Below are 23,123 nucleotides of genomic sequence, written 5' to 3'. Positions count from 1 at the left end.
TTCCTCTGAGAGCACCGTGGTCGGTGGGAGAAGCCAAAGCAGTTCCTCTGAGAGCACTGTGGTCGGTGGGAGAAGCCAAAGCAGTTCCTCTGAGAGCACTGTGGTCGGTGGGAGAAGCCAAAGCAGTTCCTCTGAGATCTCTGTGGTCGGTGGGAGAAGCCAAAGCAGTTCCTCTGAGATCTCTGTGGTCGGTGGGAGAAGCCAAAGCAGTTCCTCTGAGAGCACTGTGGTCGGTGGGAGAAGCCAAATCAGTTCCTCTGAGAGCACTGTGGTCGGTGGGAGAAGCCAAAGCAGTTCCTCTGAGAGCACTGTGGTCGGTGGGAGAAGCCAAAGCAGTTCAACTTCAGCAGTTTAAAGAAGGTTTCTATCCCACCACGTCTGATATGCATTATCATTTGAGTCATTTAGCAGACACTCTCATCCAGAGCCACTTACACAGTGCATTCATCTTAAGATAGCTATCAAAACCACATATCACAGGCATAGAAAGTACATTGTTTCCTCAATAACTATCAGTAGATTCAGAGCTAGATGTGTAAGAGCTTTCAATACACCTGTGGAACCTCTACACAACAACACAAATGTTAACACAATAATAGTCTGAACTGTATCATTATATAAGTATAATTATATATATATATTATATAAGGCTTATGTGAATACAGAGAAGGAAAAAAAGAAGGAAGGTATTTTCAGAGAAAAGGCAGAAGCTTCCTAATGAGATTCACGGTAACAGAATTCGGCTCAAACTAATTCAATGTGTCATTGAACCAATTTCACTTTATGGCAGCAAGATGTGGGGTTCACTTGCTAAACAAGATTGAACCCAATTGGACAAACACCCAATTGAAACCCAGTATGCAGAGTTCTGTAAGAATGTCCTACATGTCCAGAGGAAAACTACAAACAATGCATGCAGGGCAGAATTAGGCCAATATCCACTAATAATAAAAACTCAAAAAAGTGCAATTAAGTTTTGGAACTAAAATACAGTGACCCCCTCTCATATCATTACCACGCCCTGCAATGCCAAGAGCTGAGCAAAGAAAAGAGTCCCCTCATCTAGCTGGTCCTGCAGCTGAGTTCACAAACCTGTCCTCATAACACACTGAAGGCTCAGGACCAGAATATCCAGTCAATCAGAATAAACCAAATTACAAGACAATCAAAACAAAACTACATTACTTATTGAGAAACACAAGCACAAGCACAGAGTAAAATGCAGTGCTATCTGGCCCTAAATTGACAGTGCACCGTGGCTAACTATTTAACCGTGGTTACTGATCAAAACCTTAGAAAAAAACCTTCACAAAGTACAGGCTCGGTGAGCACAGCCTTGCCATTGAGAAGGGTAGACACAGGAAAACCTGGCTCCCTGTAGAGCAGGTATTCCCAAACTGGGCTACGCGCAATGTCGTTGAGCTTTGCGGGGGTACGCCAAATCAAAATGGGATTTTCCTACGGGTCTATACATTTGGATGAGGTTTTTGTCTCGCCTGAGTGGCTTCGTTTCACTGCCAAAAATTAAATGAAACCATCTAGTGTTCAGCGAAATAACAACACAATGTCAAATACAGGTAGCCTAGTCAAATAATGAACTTCCATTAACGCTCCGTATGTAGCCAAACGTAGCTTCTGCTCATTCCGTTTGCTTGAAAATTGATAAATGGTTAAAAAAAAGTGAGGCCTGCATCCATAGAGACACATACCAGCTCTACTGGTAGTACTGCTACTACAAGCAGTATTACACCTGCCCATTTCGACTACACACATTGTTCTGCTTCCACGAGCACATCCAATGCTAGCATCAGTAATTCTACATTTGTTGTTAGCCCAGCTAGCATGAACACTTTAGGAATCTGATGCAGCCAAAGAGCTACTGCCCCCTTACCCTGGAAAGCACCGAACAACAGACATAGACGTTGGACCATCGAAGAGGCACAAATATGATGAGAAATACATTGATTTGGGGTTCACTTATATTGGGAGTAGTGCTTTTCCTCAGCCACAATGTGTTATATATGTGCAAAAGTACTATCTCACAACTCAATGAAACCTTCACTCTTGTGCAGGCATTTAGAACCAAGAAATGCCCATTTGAAAAATAAGCCACAGGAGTTTTTTTGAGCATGAATTGAGACGACTTGAGTATAAGACATGTATAAAAGTAACATATACCGTTAATAAGAAGGGGCTAGAAGCGTCTTATATGGTGAGTTACAGAGTGGCTAGGACAGGCAAGCCACATACTATTGTGGAGGACTTACTTCTTCCTGCTGCCGCGGATATGGCTTGGACAATGCTGGGGGAAAAGGCCAAAAAAACGATACAGACAATTCCTTCATCAAACAACACTGTTTCACGACACATCAGTGACATGGCAGGAGATGTTTTGAAACAAGTACTGCTTCGCATACAAGCCAGTGAATTCTATGCATTACAGCTGGATGAGTCAGACATGGAGGGCCTGGCACAGCTCCTGGTATGTCTGTTACAGCTGGATGAGTCAACAGATGTGGCGGGCCTGGCACAGCTCCTGGTATATGTCCGTTACAGCTGGATGAGTCAACAGACGTGACGGGCCTGGCACAGCTCCTGGTATATGTCTGTTACAGCTGGATGAGTCAACAGACGTGGCGGGCCTGGCACAGCTCCTGGTATATGTCTGTTACAGCTGGATGAGTCAACAGACGTGGCGGGCCTGGCACAGCTCCTGGTATATGTCTGTTACAGCTGGATGAGTCAACAGACGTGGCGGGCCTGGCACAGCTCCTGGTATATGTCTGTTACAGCTGGATGAGTCAACAGACGTGGCGGGCCTGGCACAGCTCCTGGTATATGTCTCTTACAGCTGGATGAGTCAACAGACGTGGCGGGCCTGGCACAGCTCCTGGTATATGTCTGTTACGTTTATGGGGGGGGGGGGGTCAATTAAGGAAGACATCCTCTTCTGCAAACCACTGGAAACAGGACAACAGGAGAGGATATTTTTTAAGTACTGGACAGCTTTGTGACATCAAATGGACTTTGGTGGTCAAGATGTGTTGGTATCTGAATCTGGAGACATAGTGGAGTGGTAACGCACATGCAAGCAGTTGCTCCCGATGCCACTTGGGTACACTGCAGATTCCACCGAGAGGCTCTTGCTGCCATGGGAATGTCTGATAGCTTGAAAGATGTTTTGGACACTGCAGTGAAAATGGTTAACTTTGTTAAAGCAAGGCCCCTGAACTCTCATGTATTTTCTGCACTTTGCAATGATATGGGCAGCGACCAGGCAACGCTTTTAAAACATACAGAAGTGTGCTGGTTATCAAGGGGCAAAGTATTGGCACGTTCTTTTACTGATCATAATTTTACTTGTCTGACCGCTTGCATGATGACCAATTTCTTACATGACGGGCCAATCTGAATCTAGGATTACAGGGACTCTCCCAAACTATATTCAATGTGCGGGACAAAATTGAGGCTATGATTAAGAAGTTGGAGCTCTTCCCTGTCTGCATTAACAAGGACAACACACAGGTCTTTCCACCATTTCAATTTTTTTTGTGTACAAATGAACTTAAGCTTACAGACAATGTCAAATGTGGTATAGCGAAGCACCTGAGTGAGTTGGATGCGCAATTATGTAGTTACTTTCCCGAAACTGATGACACAAACAACTGGATTCATTATCCCTTTCATGCTTTGCCTTCAGTCCACTTACCGACATCTGAAAAACAGAGCCTCATCGAAATTGCAACAAGCATTTCTGTGAAAATACAATTTAATCAGAAGCCACTGCCAGATTTCTGGATTGGGCTGCGCTCAGAGTATCCTGTCTTGGCAAATCGTGCTGTTAAGACACTGATGCCCTTTGCAACCAGGTACCCATGTGAGAGTGGATTCTCGGCCTTCACTAGCATGATAACTAAATACAGGCACAGACTGGGTGTGGAAAAAGACTGAGACTCTCTCCAATACAACCCAACGTTGCAGAGTTATGTGCATATTTTCAAGCACACCCTTCTCATTAACTTGTGGTGAGTTACTCACATGGTTTTATATGTAAGATGGATAAATAAAGAGCAAATAAAATGCTCTTTATCACTTCCCACGAGCCAGGTTGTGACAAAAACTCGCACTCATTCTTATGTTTAATAAATGTATGGTATAGTGTGTGGCAGGTTTACAATGATGTCAAAAAACAACAACATTTAAGAGTGCGTTTTTGTTGAAGACTCCACAGTTGGTCTCGAATGACAGGATGGTGTCCTGACACTGGTCATGCTCCCTGCAGCAAAGACTGTCTGTGCAAACACACCTGTCACAGGAAGACAGGCAAGAGATAGTCAGCAACAGCCGCAACAACAACAAGAGACCAGGTTCGGCTAACTGACATTTTGTGAAGCAAAACAGGGGAAAAACTAATGGGCACACGAATTATCATCATCAATCACATTCTAGTTTTAATACCTCATACAATTATAAACTAGATAATATTATTAAAAGGGGAACCAAATCTGAGAAGGGCACATGTTGGATACAACACCAACCACCTACCTAAATCCTCATAGGTTGCCACCTTGTTCACTGAGCTGCACCAAAGTGTTCCAGGCATGATGAAACCACGTTTTGGTACACCTGGGTCACCAACCTGGAACTGTCTCCGAGAGGATTCTGGAATGCCGATGACCTGGCATCATAACCATCCTCCTCATCAACAACGCCCAGTGCCTCCTGTCCACCCTTGTCTTTGTGTGTATCTCAGAGGCCTCTTCAACGGCTGCGCGCAGGGTAACCGTTCGAGAGCTTAACGGAAGCACACAGAGTTTACAGTACAACAGTGGACTTACATTAAACCGTTTACCAGGACGGTCAGAAAACTGGGGGAGGAGGGGTGATGGGTTTGATTGTTATGTCGGAGGAAGCTGTGTCTTGTTGGCTGTAATTATAGTCCAGAACTTTAAAAAAGGGTTCCGTATAGCACCAAAAAGGGGCCGCTATCGTTACAAGACAAAAAAAAGTATTTTACACTGCATAGATTATGGAACCATTTGTTTTTATTGTGTAGAAGAAATGGTGCTATATATGGAACGAAAAAGGGTTCTACGGATCTCTTCATATACAGTGCATTCGCAAAGTATTCAGACCCCTTTCCTTTTTCTATTTTTTTTGTTTTACCTTACAGCGTTGTTCTAAAATGTATTAAAATAAAAAACATTTCCTCATCAATCTACACACAAAACCCCATAATGATACATCGAAAACAGTTTTTTTTAGAATTTTGCTAATTTATTAAAAATAAAAACAGAAATTACCTTACCCTTTGCTATGAGACTCGAAATTGAGCTCAGGTGCATCCTGTTTCCATTGATCATCCTTGAGATGTTTTTACAACTTGATTGGAGTCCACCTGTGGTAATTCAATTGATTGGACATGATTTGGGTAGGCGCACACCTGTCTATCCAAAGTTGACAGTGCATGTCAGAGGAAAAAACAAGCCATGAGGTCGAAGGAATTGTCCGTAGAGCTCCTAGACAGAATTCTGAGCAATCAGGGGAGAAGGGCCTTGGTCAGGGAGGTGACCAAGAACCCAATGGTCACTTTGACAGAGTTCCAGAGTTCCTCTGTGGAGATAGGAGAACCTTCCAGAAGGACAACCATCTCTGCAGCACTCCACCAATCAGGTCTTTATGGTAGAGTGGCCAGACGGAAGCCACTCCTCAGTAAAAGGCACATGACAGCCCACTTTCCAAAAGGCATCTAAAGGACTCTCAGACAATGAGAAACAAGATTTTCTGGTCTGATGAAACCAGGATTGAACACTTTGGCCTTAATGCCAAGCGTCACGTCTGGAGGAAACCTGGTACTATCCCTAGGGTGAAGCATGGTGGTGGCAGCATCATGCTGTGGGGATGTTTTTCAGTGGCAGGGACTGGGAAGATTAGTCAGGTTTGAGGGAACGATGAACAGAGCAAAATACAGAGAGATCCTTGATGGAAACTTGCTCCAGAGCGCTCAGGACCTCAGACTGGTGTGAAGATTCACCTTCCAACAGGACAACGACCCTAAGCACTCAGCTAAGACAACGCAGGAGGGGCTTCGGGACAAGTCTCTGAATATCCTTGAGTGGCCCAGCCAGAGCCAGGACTTGAACCCGATTGAACTTCTCTGGTGAAACCTGAAAATAGCTGTTCAGCGACGCTCCCCATCCAACTTGACAGAGCTTGAGAGGATCTGCAGGGAAGTATGAGAGAAACTCCCCAACTGCAGGTGTGCCAAGCCTGTAGCATCATATACCAAGAAGACTCGAGGCTGTAATCGCTGCCAAAGGAGCTTCAACAAAGTTGAAGTGCTGAGTAAAGGGTCTGAATACTTATGTAAATGTGATTAAAATTTTTTTTTTTTTTTTTTTACATTTGTAAACAATTCCAAAAACCTGTTTTTGCTTTGTCATTATGGGTTAGTGTGTGTAGATTGATGAGAACAAATAAGCAATGTAATCAATTTTAGAATAACTTTGTTACGTAACAAAATGTGGAAAAAGTCAAGGGGTGGGAATATTTTCTGAATGCACTGTATGGCCTACAAAAAGGTTCTACTGTATATAGAACACAAAGCACCCTTTTTTTGCAGTGGGTGATGGTATAGCTCCTGAGTGGCGCAGTGGTCTAAGGTGCTCCATCTCAGTGCTGGTGGTGTCACTACAGACACCCTGGTTCGAATCCAGTCTGTATCACAACTGGCCGTGATTGGGAGTTCCATAGGGTGATGCACAATTGGCCCAGCGTTGGCTGGTATAGGCCGTCATTGTAAATAAGAAGTTCTTATTAACTGACTTGCCTAGTAAAATAAATAAGCCTATACTGCAAGGTGCACAGTGGAGTTCAAGTCTAAAGTGACATATGTCTGGGCCAACAGGTCCATTGAAGAAGAGATTCAAAACTGTTTTACCTTTATTTAGTTAAGAACAAATTCTTATTTGCAATGACAGCCTACTGGGGAACAGTGGGTTAACTGCCTTGTTCAGGGGAAGAAAAAACAGATGTTTACCTTGTCAGCTTGGGGATTCAATCCAGCAACCTTTCGGTTACTGGCCCAACACTCTAACCACTAGGCTACCTGCCACCCCTAATAATAGGTCTATCAAGAGAGCCAAAGTCCACCTGTCTCCCACTGCTTGTCTACTCAGACCGCTGGTTCTCAAACCTCACCTGATTCACAACCTCACCTGATTCACAACCTCACCTGATTCACAACCTCACCTGATTCACAACTTCACCTGATTCACAACCTCACCTAATTCACAACTTCACCTAATTCACAACCTCACCTGATTCATAAAAATATCCTTCCATGTCACAGATGCTGCTATAAAATGAGGGAATTTCACAGAATGTTTATGCATTAATCCTTTGCATGCTCTCTCCCAAGAGTGTGAGTATGAACAGTGGCAGAAGGCAAATACTGTACACAATGTGTATGTAGTATAGCCACAAAACATCTGCAACTTTAGTCTGTACTTGAAAATAAATTTCATATTCAAGTTCATTACAATAGACCTTTACAGTTTTCATATTTTATTTGACTTTATATTGCATTACTGTTTAACATACGCTATCAGAGATTATTTCACATTTGAGAATGTCTAGCAATCAAACCTACTACAGATCAATGTATACGTCACATGATCAAGACAGGGCTCACGCTCAGCATGTATTTTGTGCGCATTTGTTATCTGTCTGTCACAGTAAAATGCAGCGCAGTGCAATATGACCATGTCGACAGAATTGTTTAGTATTTCATCAGGCTTGGAGTAATTTCTTTGTTCTCTGCGAGAGAGAGAGAGAGCTAGAGAGAGAGAGACAGAGAGACAGACAGTGATAAAGAGCTAGAGAGATAGAGAGAGACATACAGAAATAGAGAGACAGACAGAGATAGAGAGACAGACAGAGAAAGAGAGACAGACAGAGAGAGAGAGAGAGAGAGAGAGAGAGAGAGAGAGAGAGAGAGAGAGAGAGAGAGAGAGACAGACAGACAGACAGACAGACAGACAGACAGACAGACAGAGATAGAGAGACAGACAGAGATAGAGAGACAGACAGAGATAGAGAGACAGACAGAGAAAGAGACAGAGAGAGAGAGACAGAGATAGAGAGTAGAGAGACATACAGAGATAGAGAGACAGACAGTGATAAAGAGCTAGAGAGAGAGAGACAGACAGTGATAGAGAGACAGACAGATAGAGAGACAGACAGAAATAGAGAGACAGAGAGACAGACAGAGAGAGAGAGAGACAGACAGACAGTGATAGAGAGACAGACAGTGATATAGAGACAGACAGAGATAGAGAGACAGACAGAGATAGAGAGACAGACAGATAGACAGACAGATAGAGAGACAGAAATAGAGAGACAGACAGAGATAGAGAGACAGACAGATAGACAGACAGATAGAGAGACAGAAATAGAGAGACAGACAGTGATAGAGAGACAGACAGAGATAGAGAGACAGACAGAGATAGAGAGACAGACAGATAGACAGACAGATAGAGAGACAGAAATAGAGAGACAGACAGAGATAGAGAGACAGACAGAGATAAAGAGACAGAGAGACAGACAGAGAGAGAGAGAGACAGACAGAGATAGAGAGACAGACAGAGATAGAGAGACAGACAGGTAGACAGACAGATAGAGAGACAGAAATAGAGAGACAGACAGAGATAGAGAGACAGACAGAGATAGAGAGACAGAGAGACAGACAGAGATAGAGAGACAGACAGAGATAGAGAGACAGACAGAGATAGAGAGACAGACAGAGATAGAGAGAGAAAGAAAGAAATAGAGAGCAATATCTAAATCAGTGCATTCCAGGTTTCTATGATATCCCATGGTTCTTAGGCGAGCTGCTTCAATAACATGACATGTTATCAACATAAACAGCTAATACTAACTATGTAAACATCTTCATACATAAATAACATCAATTTATGACTTAAATGTAAATGTAAATGTAAATATATGTTCCGTAACATCCATCATATCCTCCTTTTAACAAACTGTTTGTACATACAGTACCACTTGAAGATGATGCTTTGTCAGAGCAAACCCTAGTACCCTGCAGTTACGGTATAGAAGTATAGAACACAGATTATGACCATGTCATGAGAGCACAGTATAGAAGTATAGAACACAGATTATGACCATGTCATAAGGGCACAGTATAGAAGCATAGAACACAGATTATGACCTTGTCATAAGAGCACAGTATAGAAGCATAGAACACAGATTATGACCATGTCATAAGAGCACAGTATAGAAGTATATAATACAGAGTTTGACCATGTCATAAGAGCACAGTATAGAAGTATAGAACACAGATTATGACCATGTCATAAGAGCACAGTATAGAAGTATATAATACAGAGTATGACCATGTCCTTAGAGCAAAGTACAGAAGTATAGAATACAGATTATGACCATGTCATGAGAGCACAGTGTAGAAGTATAGGGCACAGATTATGACCATGTCATAAAAGCACAGTATGGAAGTATAGAACACAGATTATGACCATGCCATAACTCTGTACAGCACAATCCAGGGTGGGGGTCAGAGACGATGTCATCTACATAATGTAATCTATATAATGTGTTGCAGTTCTTTTTGTTTCACTGTAAACACTGTGTTGATGAGTACATGCATACAATAAGCATTCTGTCAGCACACGAAGAAAGAAGTTGTAAAAACAGAGTCCCTTATTTTGCTGCTAATTCAGGTTCACATTACTAAAAGTCGGAAGACCAAGAATGGAAGACAAAATAAAACATTTGAGAGGAAGATAGAAACAGCCTGGGGTGGATGAATCTAGGGAGGAGGAGAAGAGGAAGAAGAGGTCGTGTCTTAGTCGTCCGTGTCTTTAACGGTGTTGTCATCTAGGAGGACGTGCCAGCGCTCGATCTTCTTGTCTTTGTTCTTCAGACATTCGTACCAGTGCTTCAGACATTCCCCCTTGGCTGTGATGCCCAGCTGGCACCCTCCTGAAGGGGTGAAGGTTTTTACTTTGAAGTCAGCTTTAAAAGTGCACAATATAGTTTGCTAAACATTGAACGTACATTCATTCTGCCATCGTTACTGAACTCCCCAATGAAATAGTTGGATTTCTCAACTGACCAATGAAAATGCTGGATTTGCCCCATGTCAAATTCCCAACTCACCAATGAAATCATTGGATGTTCCCATGTCATAGTCCCAGACTGAGATGTCCAGGCTCTTCTTGGCCAGCTCACCATGTTTGATCTCATAGCTGAACTCCTGCAACACAACATCAGCCATCACACTCCATGCTCAGTGCAAAGACCCAGACCGCCATTACACTCTGTATTAATAAAACAATGGCCTGGAACCTGATATTGTGTTGTTATTGATATATATGAGGGGACATTAACCTCGTTGAACTCTGGGTTCAGCGTCTTCTTTTTTATCTGAGTCTTGTTCTTGGCTTTCTTCCCCATGTCTGGTTTCAGGAAGCTGCAGGTCACAATCACAGGAGAGAGAATCAATCCACATTCAATCAACCAACCAATCAATCTAGCCACCCGTCCATCCGTCCATCAAATGTTTAAGGCTGCAGGACAGGGTCATAGAAGAGGAAGGTGAACATCAGCAATCAAGGTAATATAATATATATATATATATACAGTGGGGAGAACAGGTACTTGATACACTGCAGATTTTGCAGGTTTTCCTACTTCCAAAGCATGTAGAGGTCTGTAATTTTTATCATAGGTACACTTCAACTGTGAGAGACGGAATCTAAAACAAAAATCCAGAGAATCACATTGTATGACTTTTAAGTAATTAATTTGCTACTGGCACTGCAGGATTTGAGTCCCTGGTGGCGTAGTGTGTTACTGATGGTAGGCTTTTGTTACTTTGGTCCCAGCTCTCTGCAGGTCATTCACTAGGTCCCCCTGCGTGGTTCTGAGATTTTTGCTCACCGTTCTTGTGATCATTTTGACCCCACAGGGTGAGATCTTGCATGGAGCCCCAGATCGAGGGAGATTATCAGTGGTCTTGTATGTCTTCCATTTCCTAATAATTGCTCCCACAGTTGATTTCTTCAAACCAAGCTGCTTACCTATTGCAGATTCAGTCTTCCCAGCCTGGTGCAGGTCTACAATTTTGTTTCTGGTGTCCTTTGACAGCTCTTTGGTCTTGGCCATAGTGGAGTTTGGAGTGTGACTGTTTGAGGTTGTGGACAGGTGTCTTTTATACTGATAACAAGTTCAAACAGGTGCCATTAATACAGGTAACGAGTGGAGGACAGAGGAGCCTCTTAAAGAAGAAGTTACAGGTCTGTGAGAGCCAGACATCTTGCTTGTTTGTAGGTAACCAAATACTTATTTTCCACCATAATTTGCAAATAAATTCATAAAAAATCCTACAATGTGATTTTCTGATTTTTTCTCTCATTTTGTCTGTCATAGTTGAAGTGTACCTATGATGAAAATTACAGGCCTCTCTATCTTTTTAAGTGGGAGAACTTGCACAATTAGTGGCTGACTAAATACTTGTTTGCTCCACTGTATATACAGACAGACAGACAGACAGACAGACAGACAGACAGACAGACAGACAGACAGACAGACAGACAGACAGACAGACAGACAGACAGACAGACAGACAGACAGACAGACAGACAGACAGACAGACAGACAGACAGACAGACAGACAGACAGACAGACAGACAGACAGACAGACAGACAGACAGACAGACAGACAGACAGACAGACAGACAGACAGACAGTGTAGCTAGATTAATAGAACACATACATCTTGACGAAGGGGTCTGAGTATCCATTAGAGTCCATAGCTGCCAGGTGAGCACATCGCACCACTCCCACTATCAGACGACCCTGCTGGGTACTGTAGGTTAGAGAGACCAGGATACGACCCCTCTCCTCTGCATCCTCCTTTACCTGTAGGACACACACACACACACACAGAAATGTACGCACACACGCACAGACAAGAAGATTTGCAAGTGGATTTACATCCACTACGAGAACATTTTTCTCATATAGATTAACATATCAAAGATTTATGAGATGTACAGTATATATAATCCATGCATGTACTGTACAGTGCATTTTATTCTAAAATGGATGAAATTGTTTTTTTCCCTCATCAATCTACACTCAATACCCAATAATGACAAAGCAAAAACAGGTTTAGAAATGTTTGTGTTCCTCAGTATTTGGGGAGTTTCTCCCATGCTTCTCTGCAGATCCTCTCAAGCTCTGTCAGGTTAGATGGGGAGTGTCGCTGCACAGCTATTTTCAGGTCTCTCCAAAGATGTTTGATCGGGTTCAAGTCCGGGCTCTGGCTGGGCCACTCAAGGACATTCAGAGACTTGTCCCGAAGCCACTCCTGCGTTGTCTTGGCTGTGTGCTTTGGGTTGTTGGAAGGTGAACCTTCGCCCCAGTCTGAGGTCCTGAGCGCACTAGAGCAGGTTTTCATCAAGGATCTCTCTGTATTTGCTCCACTCATCTTTCCCTTGATCCTGACTCATCTCTCAGTCTCTGCTGCTGAAAAACATCCCTACAGCAAGATGGTGCCAGGTTTCCTCCAGACGTGATGCTTGGCATTCAGGCCAAAGAGTTCAATCTTGGTTTCATCATATCATCATATCTTGTTTCTCATGGTCTGAGAGTCCTTTAGGTGCCTTTTGGCAAACTCCAAGCGGGCTATGAAGTACCTTTTACTGAGGAGTGGCTTCCGTCTGGCCACTCTACCATAAAGGCCTTAGTGGTGGAGTGCTGCAGAGATGGTTGCCCTTCTGGAAGGTTCTCCCATCTCCACAGAGGAACTCTGGAGCTCTGTCAGAGTGACCATTGTGTTCTTGGTCACCTCCCTGATCAAGGCTGTTCTCCCCTGATTGCTCAGTTTGGCCAGGTGGCGAGTGTTTTAATATTGAGGAATATTTCCCTTCCCCTGGTCATAGGAGTAACACCATGAATGAGGCAGAAATAATTCAGTGCGTCTTGAGTTTCGCCATCAGCTGGAAGACTGTGTCCCCTTTTCTCAGCGGAGGGAGGGAGAGTAGAGGGATGGTGAGTTGGGTGAGAGGCAGCCTCACTGATGTCCCCTCCCATCAGATGGAGTCCAGTAAAATAAACGAAGTATTATGCTCACTCAGCTGTACCTCACAAGTAATACAACAAATGATCTATTACCAGTGTGACCATATACTGAAAATGAGAAGAGCAACATTGGCAGAGCAATTAAAGCATAGCTAATGTGCAGTGGTAATGCATTGGGCCTATAGCCTACTGGACAAACTTCATTGCTCCGGAACTGTTTTAATAGGTTAATAGGTTCACTGTAGGTTGCGTCAGCTTCTGTTTTTTTATTTTTTATTTATTTTAAATCTGAGTGGTAGATCTCAGCTTTCTTTTGGACTCTTGACTCAGAAAAGCTTGGTGACCACTGGACTAGGGAGTTTTTTTTTTAGGTTAAAATAAACGGAGTAGTGCTAAGCACAGGCAAAATCCCAGAGGAAAACCTGGTTCAGTCTGATTTCCAACAGACACTGGGAGACAAATTCACCTTCCAGTAGGACAATAACCTAAAACACAAGGCCTAATATACACTGGAGTTGCTTACTGAGAAGACATTGCATGTTCCTGTGTGGCCTAGTTAAAGTTTGGACTTAAATTGGCTTGAAAATCTATTGCAAAACATGAAAATGGCTATCTAGCAATGATTAACAGCCATCTTGACAGAGCTTGAAGAATTTTTTTAAACAATAATGTGCGAATATTGTACAATCCAGGTGTGCAAAAGCTCTTACAGAGCGTTGCCAAAGGTGATTCTAACGTGTTGACTCAGGGGTGTGAATACGTACTGTATGTAAATGAGATATTTCTCTATTTCATTTTCAATCAACATGTTTTGACTTTGTAATTATGGGGCATTGTGTATAGATGGGTGAGAATATGTGTTTATTTAATCCATTGTGATTTTAGGCTGTAACACAACAAAATGTGGAATAAGTCAAAGGTTATGAATACTCTCTAATTGGCACTGTACGTGATGTCATCTGAGTTATGTGTGGCCAACTCTGGGTGCAAGGGTATTCTGACAGTAAAACTAATTTCCTTCGGGAATATAGAACAGGGCCACAGGTCACAGTAGAAACAGAGATGCATATTATAAAGGCGGCTGGTGGCATCTTAACTGGGGAGGACGGGTTCATAATAATGGAATGAATGGAACGGTATTGACACATCACACACATGGTTTCCTTGTGTTTGATACCATTCGATTCACTTCAATCCAGTCACTATTATGAGCCGTCCTCCCCTCAACAGCCTCCTATCCTTGAAAGGTATTTATCTTGTGGAGACAACAATAGATAGCAAGGCAAGGAAGCCTAACGGTGCAGGAAAAGTTCCTACTAAACACAATGGAAATGAATAATACATATGACGTCAGCATTCAACTACAATTTTGTAAATCTTAGGCGTGAACGTGAAGTGTGAATCCTGAGTGTAAATCCTGTCTCAGGCGAGTCCTACCTCCTCCTCGTAGAGAGCCATGCCCCGGGCTGAGCCTCCTGTTCCTGCCTTCTTCACCTGGGAGAGAGGGGGCGGGGGAGTGGGGGTGAAATCACTTATATCATGATTATTAACAGTTGCATCCACAATGCAAAGGTTACAACTGTCTCCAGACCTGGATGAGTGCCCTCACAGACACACACTGTTGTAAATCTTACCTGGACCACCCTCTCCAGACACACACTGTTGTAAATCCTACCTGGACCACCCTCTCCAGACACACACTGTTGTAGTTCCTACCTGGACCACCCTCTCCAGACACACACTGTTGTAAATCCTACCTGGACCACCCTCTCCAGACACACACTGTTGTAAATCCTACCTGGACCACCCTCTCCAGACACACACTGTTGTAAATCCTACCTGGACCACCCTCTCCAGACACACACTGTTGTAAATCCTACCTGGACCACCCTCTCCAGACACACACTGTTGTAAATCCTACCTGGACCACCCTCTCCAGACACACACTGTTGTAAATCCTACCTGGACCACCCTCTCCAGACACACACTGTTGTAAATCCTACCTGGACCACCCTCTCCAGACACACACTGTTGTAAATCCTACCTGGACCACCCTCTCCAGACACACACTGTTGTAAATCCTACCTGGACCACCCTCTCCAGACACACACTGTTGTAAATCTTACCTGGACCACCCTCTCCAGACACACACTGTTGTAAATCCTACCTGGACCACCCTCTCCAGACACACACTGTTGTAAATCCTACCTGGACCACCCTCTCCAGACACACACTGTTGTAAATCCTACCTGGACCACCCTCTCCAGACACACACTGTTGTAAATCTTACCTGGACCACCCTCTCCAGACACACACTGTTGTAAATCCTACCTGGACCACCCTCTCCAGACACACACTGTTGTAAATCCTACCTGGACCACCCTCTCCAGACACACACTGTTGTAAATCCTACCTGGACCACCCTCTCCAGACACACACTGTTGTAAATCCTACCTGGACCACCCTCTCCAGACACACACTGTTGTAAATCTTACCTGGACCACCCTCTCCAGACACACACTGTTGTAAATCCTACCTGGACCACCCTCTCCAGACACACACTGTTGTAAATCCTACCTGGACCACCCTCTCCAGACACACACTGTTGTAAATCCTACCTGGACCACCCTCTCCAGACACACACTGTTGTAAATCCTACCTGGACCACCCTCTCCAGACACTCACTGTTGTAAATCTTACCTGGACCACCCTCTCCAGACACACACTGTTGTAAATCCTACCTGGACCACCCTCTCCAGACACACACTGTTGTAAATCCTACCTGGACCACCCTCTTCAGACACACACTGTTGTAAATCCTACCTGGACCACCCTCTCCAGACACACACTGTTGTAAATCCTACCTGGACCACCCTCTCCAGACACACACTGTTGTAAATCTTACCTGGACCACCCTCTCCAGACACACACTGTTGTAAATCCTACCTGGACCACCCTCTCCAGACACACACTGTTGTAAATCCTACCTGGACCACCCTCTCCAGACACACACTGTTGTAAATCCTACCTGGATCACCCTCTCCAGACACACACTGTTGTAAATCCTACCTGGACCACCCTCTCCAGACACACACTGTTGTAAATCTTACCTGGACCAGACACACACTGTTGTAAATCTTACCAGACACACACTGTTGTAAATCCTACCTGGACCACCCTCTCCAGACACACACTGTTGTAAATCCTACCTGGACCACCCTCTCCAGACACACACTGTTGTAAATCCTACCTGGACCACCCTCTCCAGACACACACTGTTGTAAATCCTACCTGGAACACCCTCTCCAGACACACACTGTTGTAAATCTTACCTGGACCACCCTCTCCAGACACACACTGTTGTAAATCCTACCTGGACCACCCAATCCAGACACACACTGTTGTAAATCCTACCTGGACCACCCTCTCCAGACACACACTGTTGTAAATCCTACCTGGACCACCCTCTCCAGACACACACTGTTGTAAATCTTACCTGGACCACCCTCTCCAGACACACACTGTTGTAAATCCTACCTGGACCACCATCTCCAGACACACACTGTTGTAAATCCTAACTGGACCACCATCTCCAGACACACACTGTTGTAAATCCTACCTGGACCACCATCTCCAGACACACACTGTTGTAAATCCTACCTGGACCACCCTCTCCAGACACACACTGTTGTAAATCTTACCTGGACCACCCTCTCCAGACACACACTGTTGTAAATCCTACCTGGACCACCCTCTCCAGACACACACTGTTGTAAATCCTACCATCTCCAGACACACACTGTTGTAAATCCTACCTGGACCACCCTCTCCAGACACACACTGTTGTAAATCTTGCCTGGACCACCCTCTCCAGACACACGCTGTTGTAAATCCTACCTGGACCACCCTCTCCAGACACACACTGTTGTAAATCTTACCTGGACCACCCTCTCCAGACACACACTGTTGTAAATCCTACCTGGACCACCATCTCCAGACACACACTGTTGTAAATCCTACCTGGACCACCATCTCCAGACACACACTGTTGTAAATCCTACCTGGACCACCATCTCCAGACACACACTGTTGTAAATCCTACCTGGACCACCCTCTCCAGACACACACTGTTGTAAATCCTACCTGGACCACCCTCTCCAGACACACACTATAGTTCTTCTTCTGGTTGGCTTTGAGTTTCTTCAGAGCAACACGCGTCTCTCCGATGAACTCATTGTGCCCAAACTTGTCCATATCACTCACTGACAGCCTGGAAGAAGGAAGAGGAGGTCTATTCTCTTTTTTATTTTTTTATTTTTTTACATCGTTTTGTATCATCACCAAAGAGTTTTTATTCTCTAGGTTCCCTTTAGCCCAGGGAAATCTAACTGATGTAAATGGAGAGCCAGGGAACTAAACTAGGCCAATATCAATGTAAACGTTTTCATTTCAGATGACCCAGTGGGTGACACACATACAGAGGTGTTATGTGGTATGGACGAGCCTGCCTGTATTTACCGTAGCGTTTTGCGCTGCATGTCGTCGTCAGTGATACCGTGGTACACCAGAGTCTCATTCCACACTGGGTTCAGAGTGCCCTTCAGTGTCTTAGTACGCAGCTTGTTAGACTGTGGAGACGGGGAGAGAGGAGAGGGGGGAACAGGGAGAGGGGAAGACAGGGAGGGGGGAAGACAGGGAAGAAATAGAGCAGAAGACAGGGAGACAGATGAGAGCGAGAGAGAGACAGAGAGACCCCACAGAGCCCCACGACAGCAACACAATTAGTCCCAACCAAAATAATGAGAAAACAAAAAGATGATTACTTGACACATTGGAAAGAATTAACAAGAAAACTGAGCAAACTAGAATGCTATTTGGCCCTAAACAGAGAGTACACAGTGACAGAGTATCTGGCCACTGTGACTGACCCAAAATGAAGGATTGTACAGACTCAGTGAGCAAAGCCTTGTTATTGATAAAGGCTGACTATTTGCACATCATTACAACACTGTATATAGACATAATATGACATTTGAAATGTCTTTATTCTCTTGGAACGTCTGTGAGTGATACAAGTCTGTGTCAACAGGCAGCAGAAACAGGCCTACTACAACCAGAAGTGTTGGAAGTTACCTTACTGGCTCCAGGTAAGAGGTGCAGCTTGACGTAAGGGTCTGCTAGGCCATTAGAGTCCATCGGCTTTAGGCCCTGAGAGAGAGAGTGAGAGAGAGAGAGAGAGAGAGAGAGAGAGAGAGAGAGAGAGAGAGAGAGAGAGAGAGAGAGAGAGAGCAGAAGATTAGAAATAGAGAATATCAACCTAAAGATGAACCATTCAAGCATGTCACTGAAGCTAGCGGTGTGTGTGTATACCTTGGCTTTGACTATATTGCAGTGCAGCGCGTTGTTCTCCTGTTCATAATGCAGAGTGAACTCCAGTAACCCCAGGGTGGCTGATGCGGACAGAACAAAAGAACATCATGCTCAGATTGGTTCCTACAACCAACACACACACACACACAGAGAGAGAGACAGAGACAGAGACAGAGAGACAGAGAGAGAGAGAGAGAGAGAGAGAGAGAGAGAGAGAGAGAGAGAGAGAGAGAGAGAGAGAGAGAGAGAGAGAGAGACAGAGAGACAGAGAGAAAGAGAGAGAGAGAGAGAGAGAGAGAGAGAGAGAGAGAGAGAGAGAGAGAGAGAGAGAGAGAGAGAATAACAGAACAGAGAGGAAGCGTGTATGTGTGTGTATTAGAATATGTTTCATATGGTTGGTCTACAATGTCCCTACTTGGGAACCAAATTTCCCAGTGGGCTAATAAAGACTGATGGTGACTGTATGCACACGGTATGTAGAGGGTCGTGCTTAGTGACAAGGTAGAGGAAGTCATCAAATGTCTGAAGTGACTGAAATCAATAAAAAGGAACGTGTGTTATCGAAGGACACACACTTACTGGATTCATCAGAGTCATATTCGTTGTCATCGTCCTCGACAGGAGCGGGGGCTGGGCGTGCTGCCAGGGTGGGTTTGGGGGCAGGAGTGGGTTTCTCCTCCCCGACTGGAGTTGGGGCTCTATCCTCCCTCTGGTGAGGGTGTCTGCTCTCCTCGGGCGCATGGGCTGAGGTAGAGAAACGCCGCTATTTAGTCAGTCTCAAGTAGTGAGTAGAAGGGATTATGCATCTGAGCGGTTGGCGGTAACAGGTAGGTAAACAAAACCAAAGCAGTTATTATTCATTGACTGCTTTTAGGGTGGGTAAGGAAAAACACGTCATTTTGTAATTTGGGCGCGCTGACCCTACAATCGTACCCTGTGGTGTGACTGAGTCAGCTGGAGCTGGCGTGTTCTCTCTCCCCCTGGCTGTGGGAGGTCTGGAGCCTAACTTAGACTGGTTCTTCACCATCTCTTCCTGCACAGCAACGCCCCCTAGTGTCTGAGCAGAGCTATACCCCTCTGGGTCCTGTTGCTCTGAGCTGGAGTACGGGGGCTCATCGGTGGGCTCTGAGGCAAGATCGGAGAGAGGAAGATGACATGTTGAAATACCCAACAAGCTTTTGCATGTACCTCTCATGCAAATCCAACGAGTCGTGAAATCTTAATGCTTGTTTCCACTGCTCACCTTGGTTCTCTGTGTTGGAGCAGCAGTCACCCTGCTGCTCCTGCTGCTCTATGCAGTTCTTTGCACCAGCATCTGGCTGGTAGATGGGCTGGGTCTGGGTACAGGCATAGGGCTGGGTACTGGGCTGGTGATGGGTGGGGTTCAGGGTACGGGGGCTCTCTCTACCTGTCCCTCTGGGCCTGGAGATGGGCAGGGGAGCAGGGAGGACTTTCTGGGGTTGGCCCTTAAAGAACCACGCTCCAGAACGCTTCAACATCTAGACATGGAGAGAGAGATGGAGAGACAGAGAGAAAGAGAGGGAGAGGAAGAGATGTAGAGAGAGAAGGGGGGAGAGGGGAGAGACAGAGAAAGAGAACATTTGATGGAGAGAGCGAGATTGAGATGTAGTGAGAGAGGAGGGGTAGCGTGCTTAGCAGATGAGTTATCTCACATTGGACTGACAGGTAGGGCCATTTAATTAAAGGTTCCCAGGGGAGCGGTTTCACCGAACACAGGGTCAGCACTAAACAATACTGTGAAACGGGGTGATTAAGCCAACCCAAAAAATAAAGTGCGAGTGTGATTAAGTCTGAACAGCTGAACCCTTCTCTCCCCCATACATTTTGATTGTGATGGGACAAACAAACACAGTCTTTTCTAATAATTTATTAACATGAAGGCGTATTCGTGGAGTATACATTAAAACGACATTTGTTTTGGTCTTCAACCTATAGTTTCTCTATCATTCCACCCCTCCTTTCCTCTCTCCATCTCTCTCTCTCTATTTCCCCCTCCTCTCTCACCTCTTTGTGCTCGCTGCAGATCCTACAGACCCACACAGGACATGACGACCGGCTGTTGTTCTGAATCCCACACTTACTGCACATATGCTGCAAGCAGAAACACACACATACACACACTACCTTAAACCAGAGTTATTTTTATGATACACTCATAGAAGAAAAGGTGCTATCTAGAACCTGAAAGGGTTCTTCGGCTCTACCAATAGGAGAACCCTTTGAAGAACCCTTTTTGCTTCCAGGTAGAACCCTATTGGGTTCCGTGTAGAACCCTTTCCCCCGGAGGGTTAAACATGGAACCCAAAAGAGTTCTACCTGGAACCAAAATGGGTTCTACCTGGAACCAAAAGGGTTCTCCTATGGGGACAGCTAAAGAATCCTTTTGGAACCCCTTTTTTCTGAGAGTGTAGGACAAATGTAGGCACAGTTTGGGAGCTAGACAAAGAGAGCGACAGAAAGGATTTAGGAGCACATACCAGACTACTGACAGAATCAGCTCTGCTCAAAGCAACTTGAAGTAGTAAGTCGAACAAAAGAAGACGAGAAACCACAGAGACCTACAGGACTTGGACCTCTGATAACTGTCCAGACTCTCTACATAGCTCTATTATGTGTGCTAGTTACCTTCTTGCAGTGGGAACAGAGTACGGAGTTGACTCCCTGCTGGCCAAACGTCTCTCCACACAGCAGACAGTGAGAGTGACCATCTCCACATGCTGTCTTCTTCATACTGTCCAACCTAGTGGCAAAACGCCTGCAGAACACACACACACACACACACACACACACACACACACACACACACACACACACACACACACACACACACACACACACACACACACACACACACACACACACACACACACACAGTAAATACACGCAACACACATCAGACTGCCAGACTCACCATCTGGCCATGCTGTCTTTTGTCCAGACAGGTCGCCAACCACATAGAGTGGAGAGATCAAACACACACACACAGTTTTGTCTCTTTCGCATTTTTGCCCCCCACTCCCCCCTCTCTCTCTCTCTCTCTCTCTGTCTCACCCGATCCTCTCCTGCTCCATGGCCTCCATGGTTTCAGCCCGAGCCAGAACACTGTTGATGATCTCCTTCTCTTCGTCTGTTAGCTCCACTTCCTGAGGACCTCCTCCTCCATGGCCTCCACTGTGCCGGTGCATCCTGCTGACTGACCTGACAGACAGAGACAGGACACACACTTACAACGTCATACACACACATCAGGAGAGACACACCTGCACAGACACTTACAGACCTAACATGCACAAATCCGAGGACAAACACACATCAGAGGACACGGCACACTCAAATGTAGAAAAGTCAACTGTCGCCTCTGGAGTGATGTGTACTCTAGGTTCAATACTACCGAGTAGTACTCAGGGCTCAATACCCCGCTACTAGTAACTGAACATGCCTCTAGATGTTTTCACTGAACAGGCAAATAATATAATAATAATATATGCCATTTAGCAGACGCTTTTATCCAAAGCGACTTACAGTCATGTGTGCATACATTCTACGTATGGGTGGTCCCGGGAATCGAACCCACTACCCTGGCACAGAGGCACACAACATTATCATCGGCTAGATTAGAACACTGTCGCGTAGGATACAGCAGGGGACCCCCCGCCGACCCCTCGCAGTTTGGGAACTATTGCTTTAGATCAATGTTTCTCAATCCTGGCCCTACCACTACACACCTGATTCAAGTCAAAGGCTTGATGCGGAGTTGATTAGTTGAAGGAAGTGTGTGAGTGGTACAGTAGGGAACAAATGGCACCCTTTGGGTCCCAGGACCAGGATTGAGAAACTGTGCATTAGATCAGTGTATTTCAGCATTTGCTGTGGGTTACCAGGACCAGTGTTGACAAACAGGGGTCTAAACGACTATTGAGCAGACAGGACTGGTGCTACACTGGTTTTGAACTGGTGGTACTTTGCTTCTGTAATAGTTGGGGAAACATTGGTACTGAACCCTGACCTGTTCACCGGACGTGCTGTTTCGACCCCCCCCCCCTTCTCCCCTTCTCCCCTCTCTCTGCCGCACCTGCTGTCTCAACCTTTGAATGCTTGGCTATGAAAAGCCAACTGACATTTACTCCTGAGGTGTTGACCTGTTGCACCCTCTACAACCACTGTGATTATTATTTGACCCTGCTGGTCATCAATGAATGTTTGAACATTTTGAAGAACGATCTGGCCTTAATGGTCACGTTCCTCTCCACTCAGCACAGCCAGAAGAGGACTGGCCACCCCTCAGAGCCTGTTTCCTCTCCACTCAGCACAGCCAGAAGAGGACTGGCCAGCCCTCAGAGCCTGGTTCCTCTCCACCTAGCACAGCCAGAAGAGGACTGGCCAGCCCTCAGAGCCTGGTTCCTCTCCACTCAGCACAGCCAGAAGAGGACTGGCCAGCCCTCAGAGCTTGGTTCCTCTCCACTCAGCACAGCCAGAAGAGGACTGGCCAGCCCTCAGAGCCTGGTTCCTCTCCACTCAGCACAGCCAGAAGAGGACTGGCCAGCCCTCAGAGCCTGGTTCCTCTCTAGGTCTCTTTCTAGGTTCCTGTCTTTGTAGGGAGTTGT

At 45.2% G+C, this 23,123-nt stretch overlaps 1 protein-coding gene across 2 annotated transcripts in view; it reads right to left on the bottom strand.

The window, feature by feature from the left end:
• Positions 1-8,714: 8,714 nt before the first annotated feature.
• LOC124047798 (rabphilin-3A-like) overlaps positions 8,715-23,123 on the bottom strand; it is a 42,568-nt gene continuing 28,159 nt past the window's right edge. For both annotated transcript variants that reach the window (XM_046368109.1, XM_046368110.1), the window contains 15 exons: positions 21,571-21,717; positions 21,145-21,274; positions 20,524-20,610; positions 19,742-19,997; positions 19,432-19,623; positions 19,078-19,242; positions 18,499-18,578; positions 18,262-18,336; positions 17,647-17,756; positions 17,272-17,398; positions 14,566-14,622; positions 11,819-11,964; positions 10,432-10,513; positions 10,201-10,297; positions 8,715-10,023 (listed from right to left, as the gene is read on the bottom strand). In XM_046368109.1, coding sequence (XP_046224065.1) covers positions 9,887-10,023; positions 10,201-10,297; positions 10,432-10,513; positions 11,819-11,964; positions 14,566-14,622; positions 17,272-17,398; positions 17,647-17,756; positions 18,262-18,336; positions 18,499-18,578; positions 19,078-19,242; positions 19,432-19,623; positions 19,742-19,997; positions 20,524-20,610; positions 21,145-21,274; positions 21,571-21,717 — 1,888 coding nt within the window. In that variant the 3' untranslated portion in view covers positions 8,715-9,886. The remainder of the gene's footprint in view (positions 10,024-10,200; positions 10,298-10,431; positions 10,514-11,818; positions 11,965-14,565; positions 14,623-17,271; positions 17,399-17,646; positions 17,757-18,261; positions 18,337-18,498; positions 18,579-19,077; positions 19,243-19,431; positions 19,624-19,741; positions 19,998-20,523; positions 20,611-21,144; positions 21,275-21,570; positions 21,718-23,123) is intronic.

This window comes from Oncorhynchus gorbuscha, linkage group LG11, assembly GCF_021184085.1.
Source record: "Oncorhynchus gorbuscha isolate QuinsamMale2020 ecotype Even-year linkage group LG11, OgorEven_v1.0, whole genome shotgun sequence".
Lineage (NCBI taxonomy): Eukaryota > Metazoa > Chordata > Actinopteri > Salmoniformes > Salmonidae > Oncorhynchus > Oncorhynchus gorbuscha.
The sequence above is the reverse complement of the archived record's forward strand: the minus strand, read 5'-3'. Positions and strand labels throughout refer to the sequence as shown.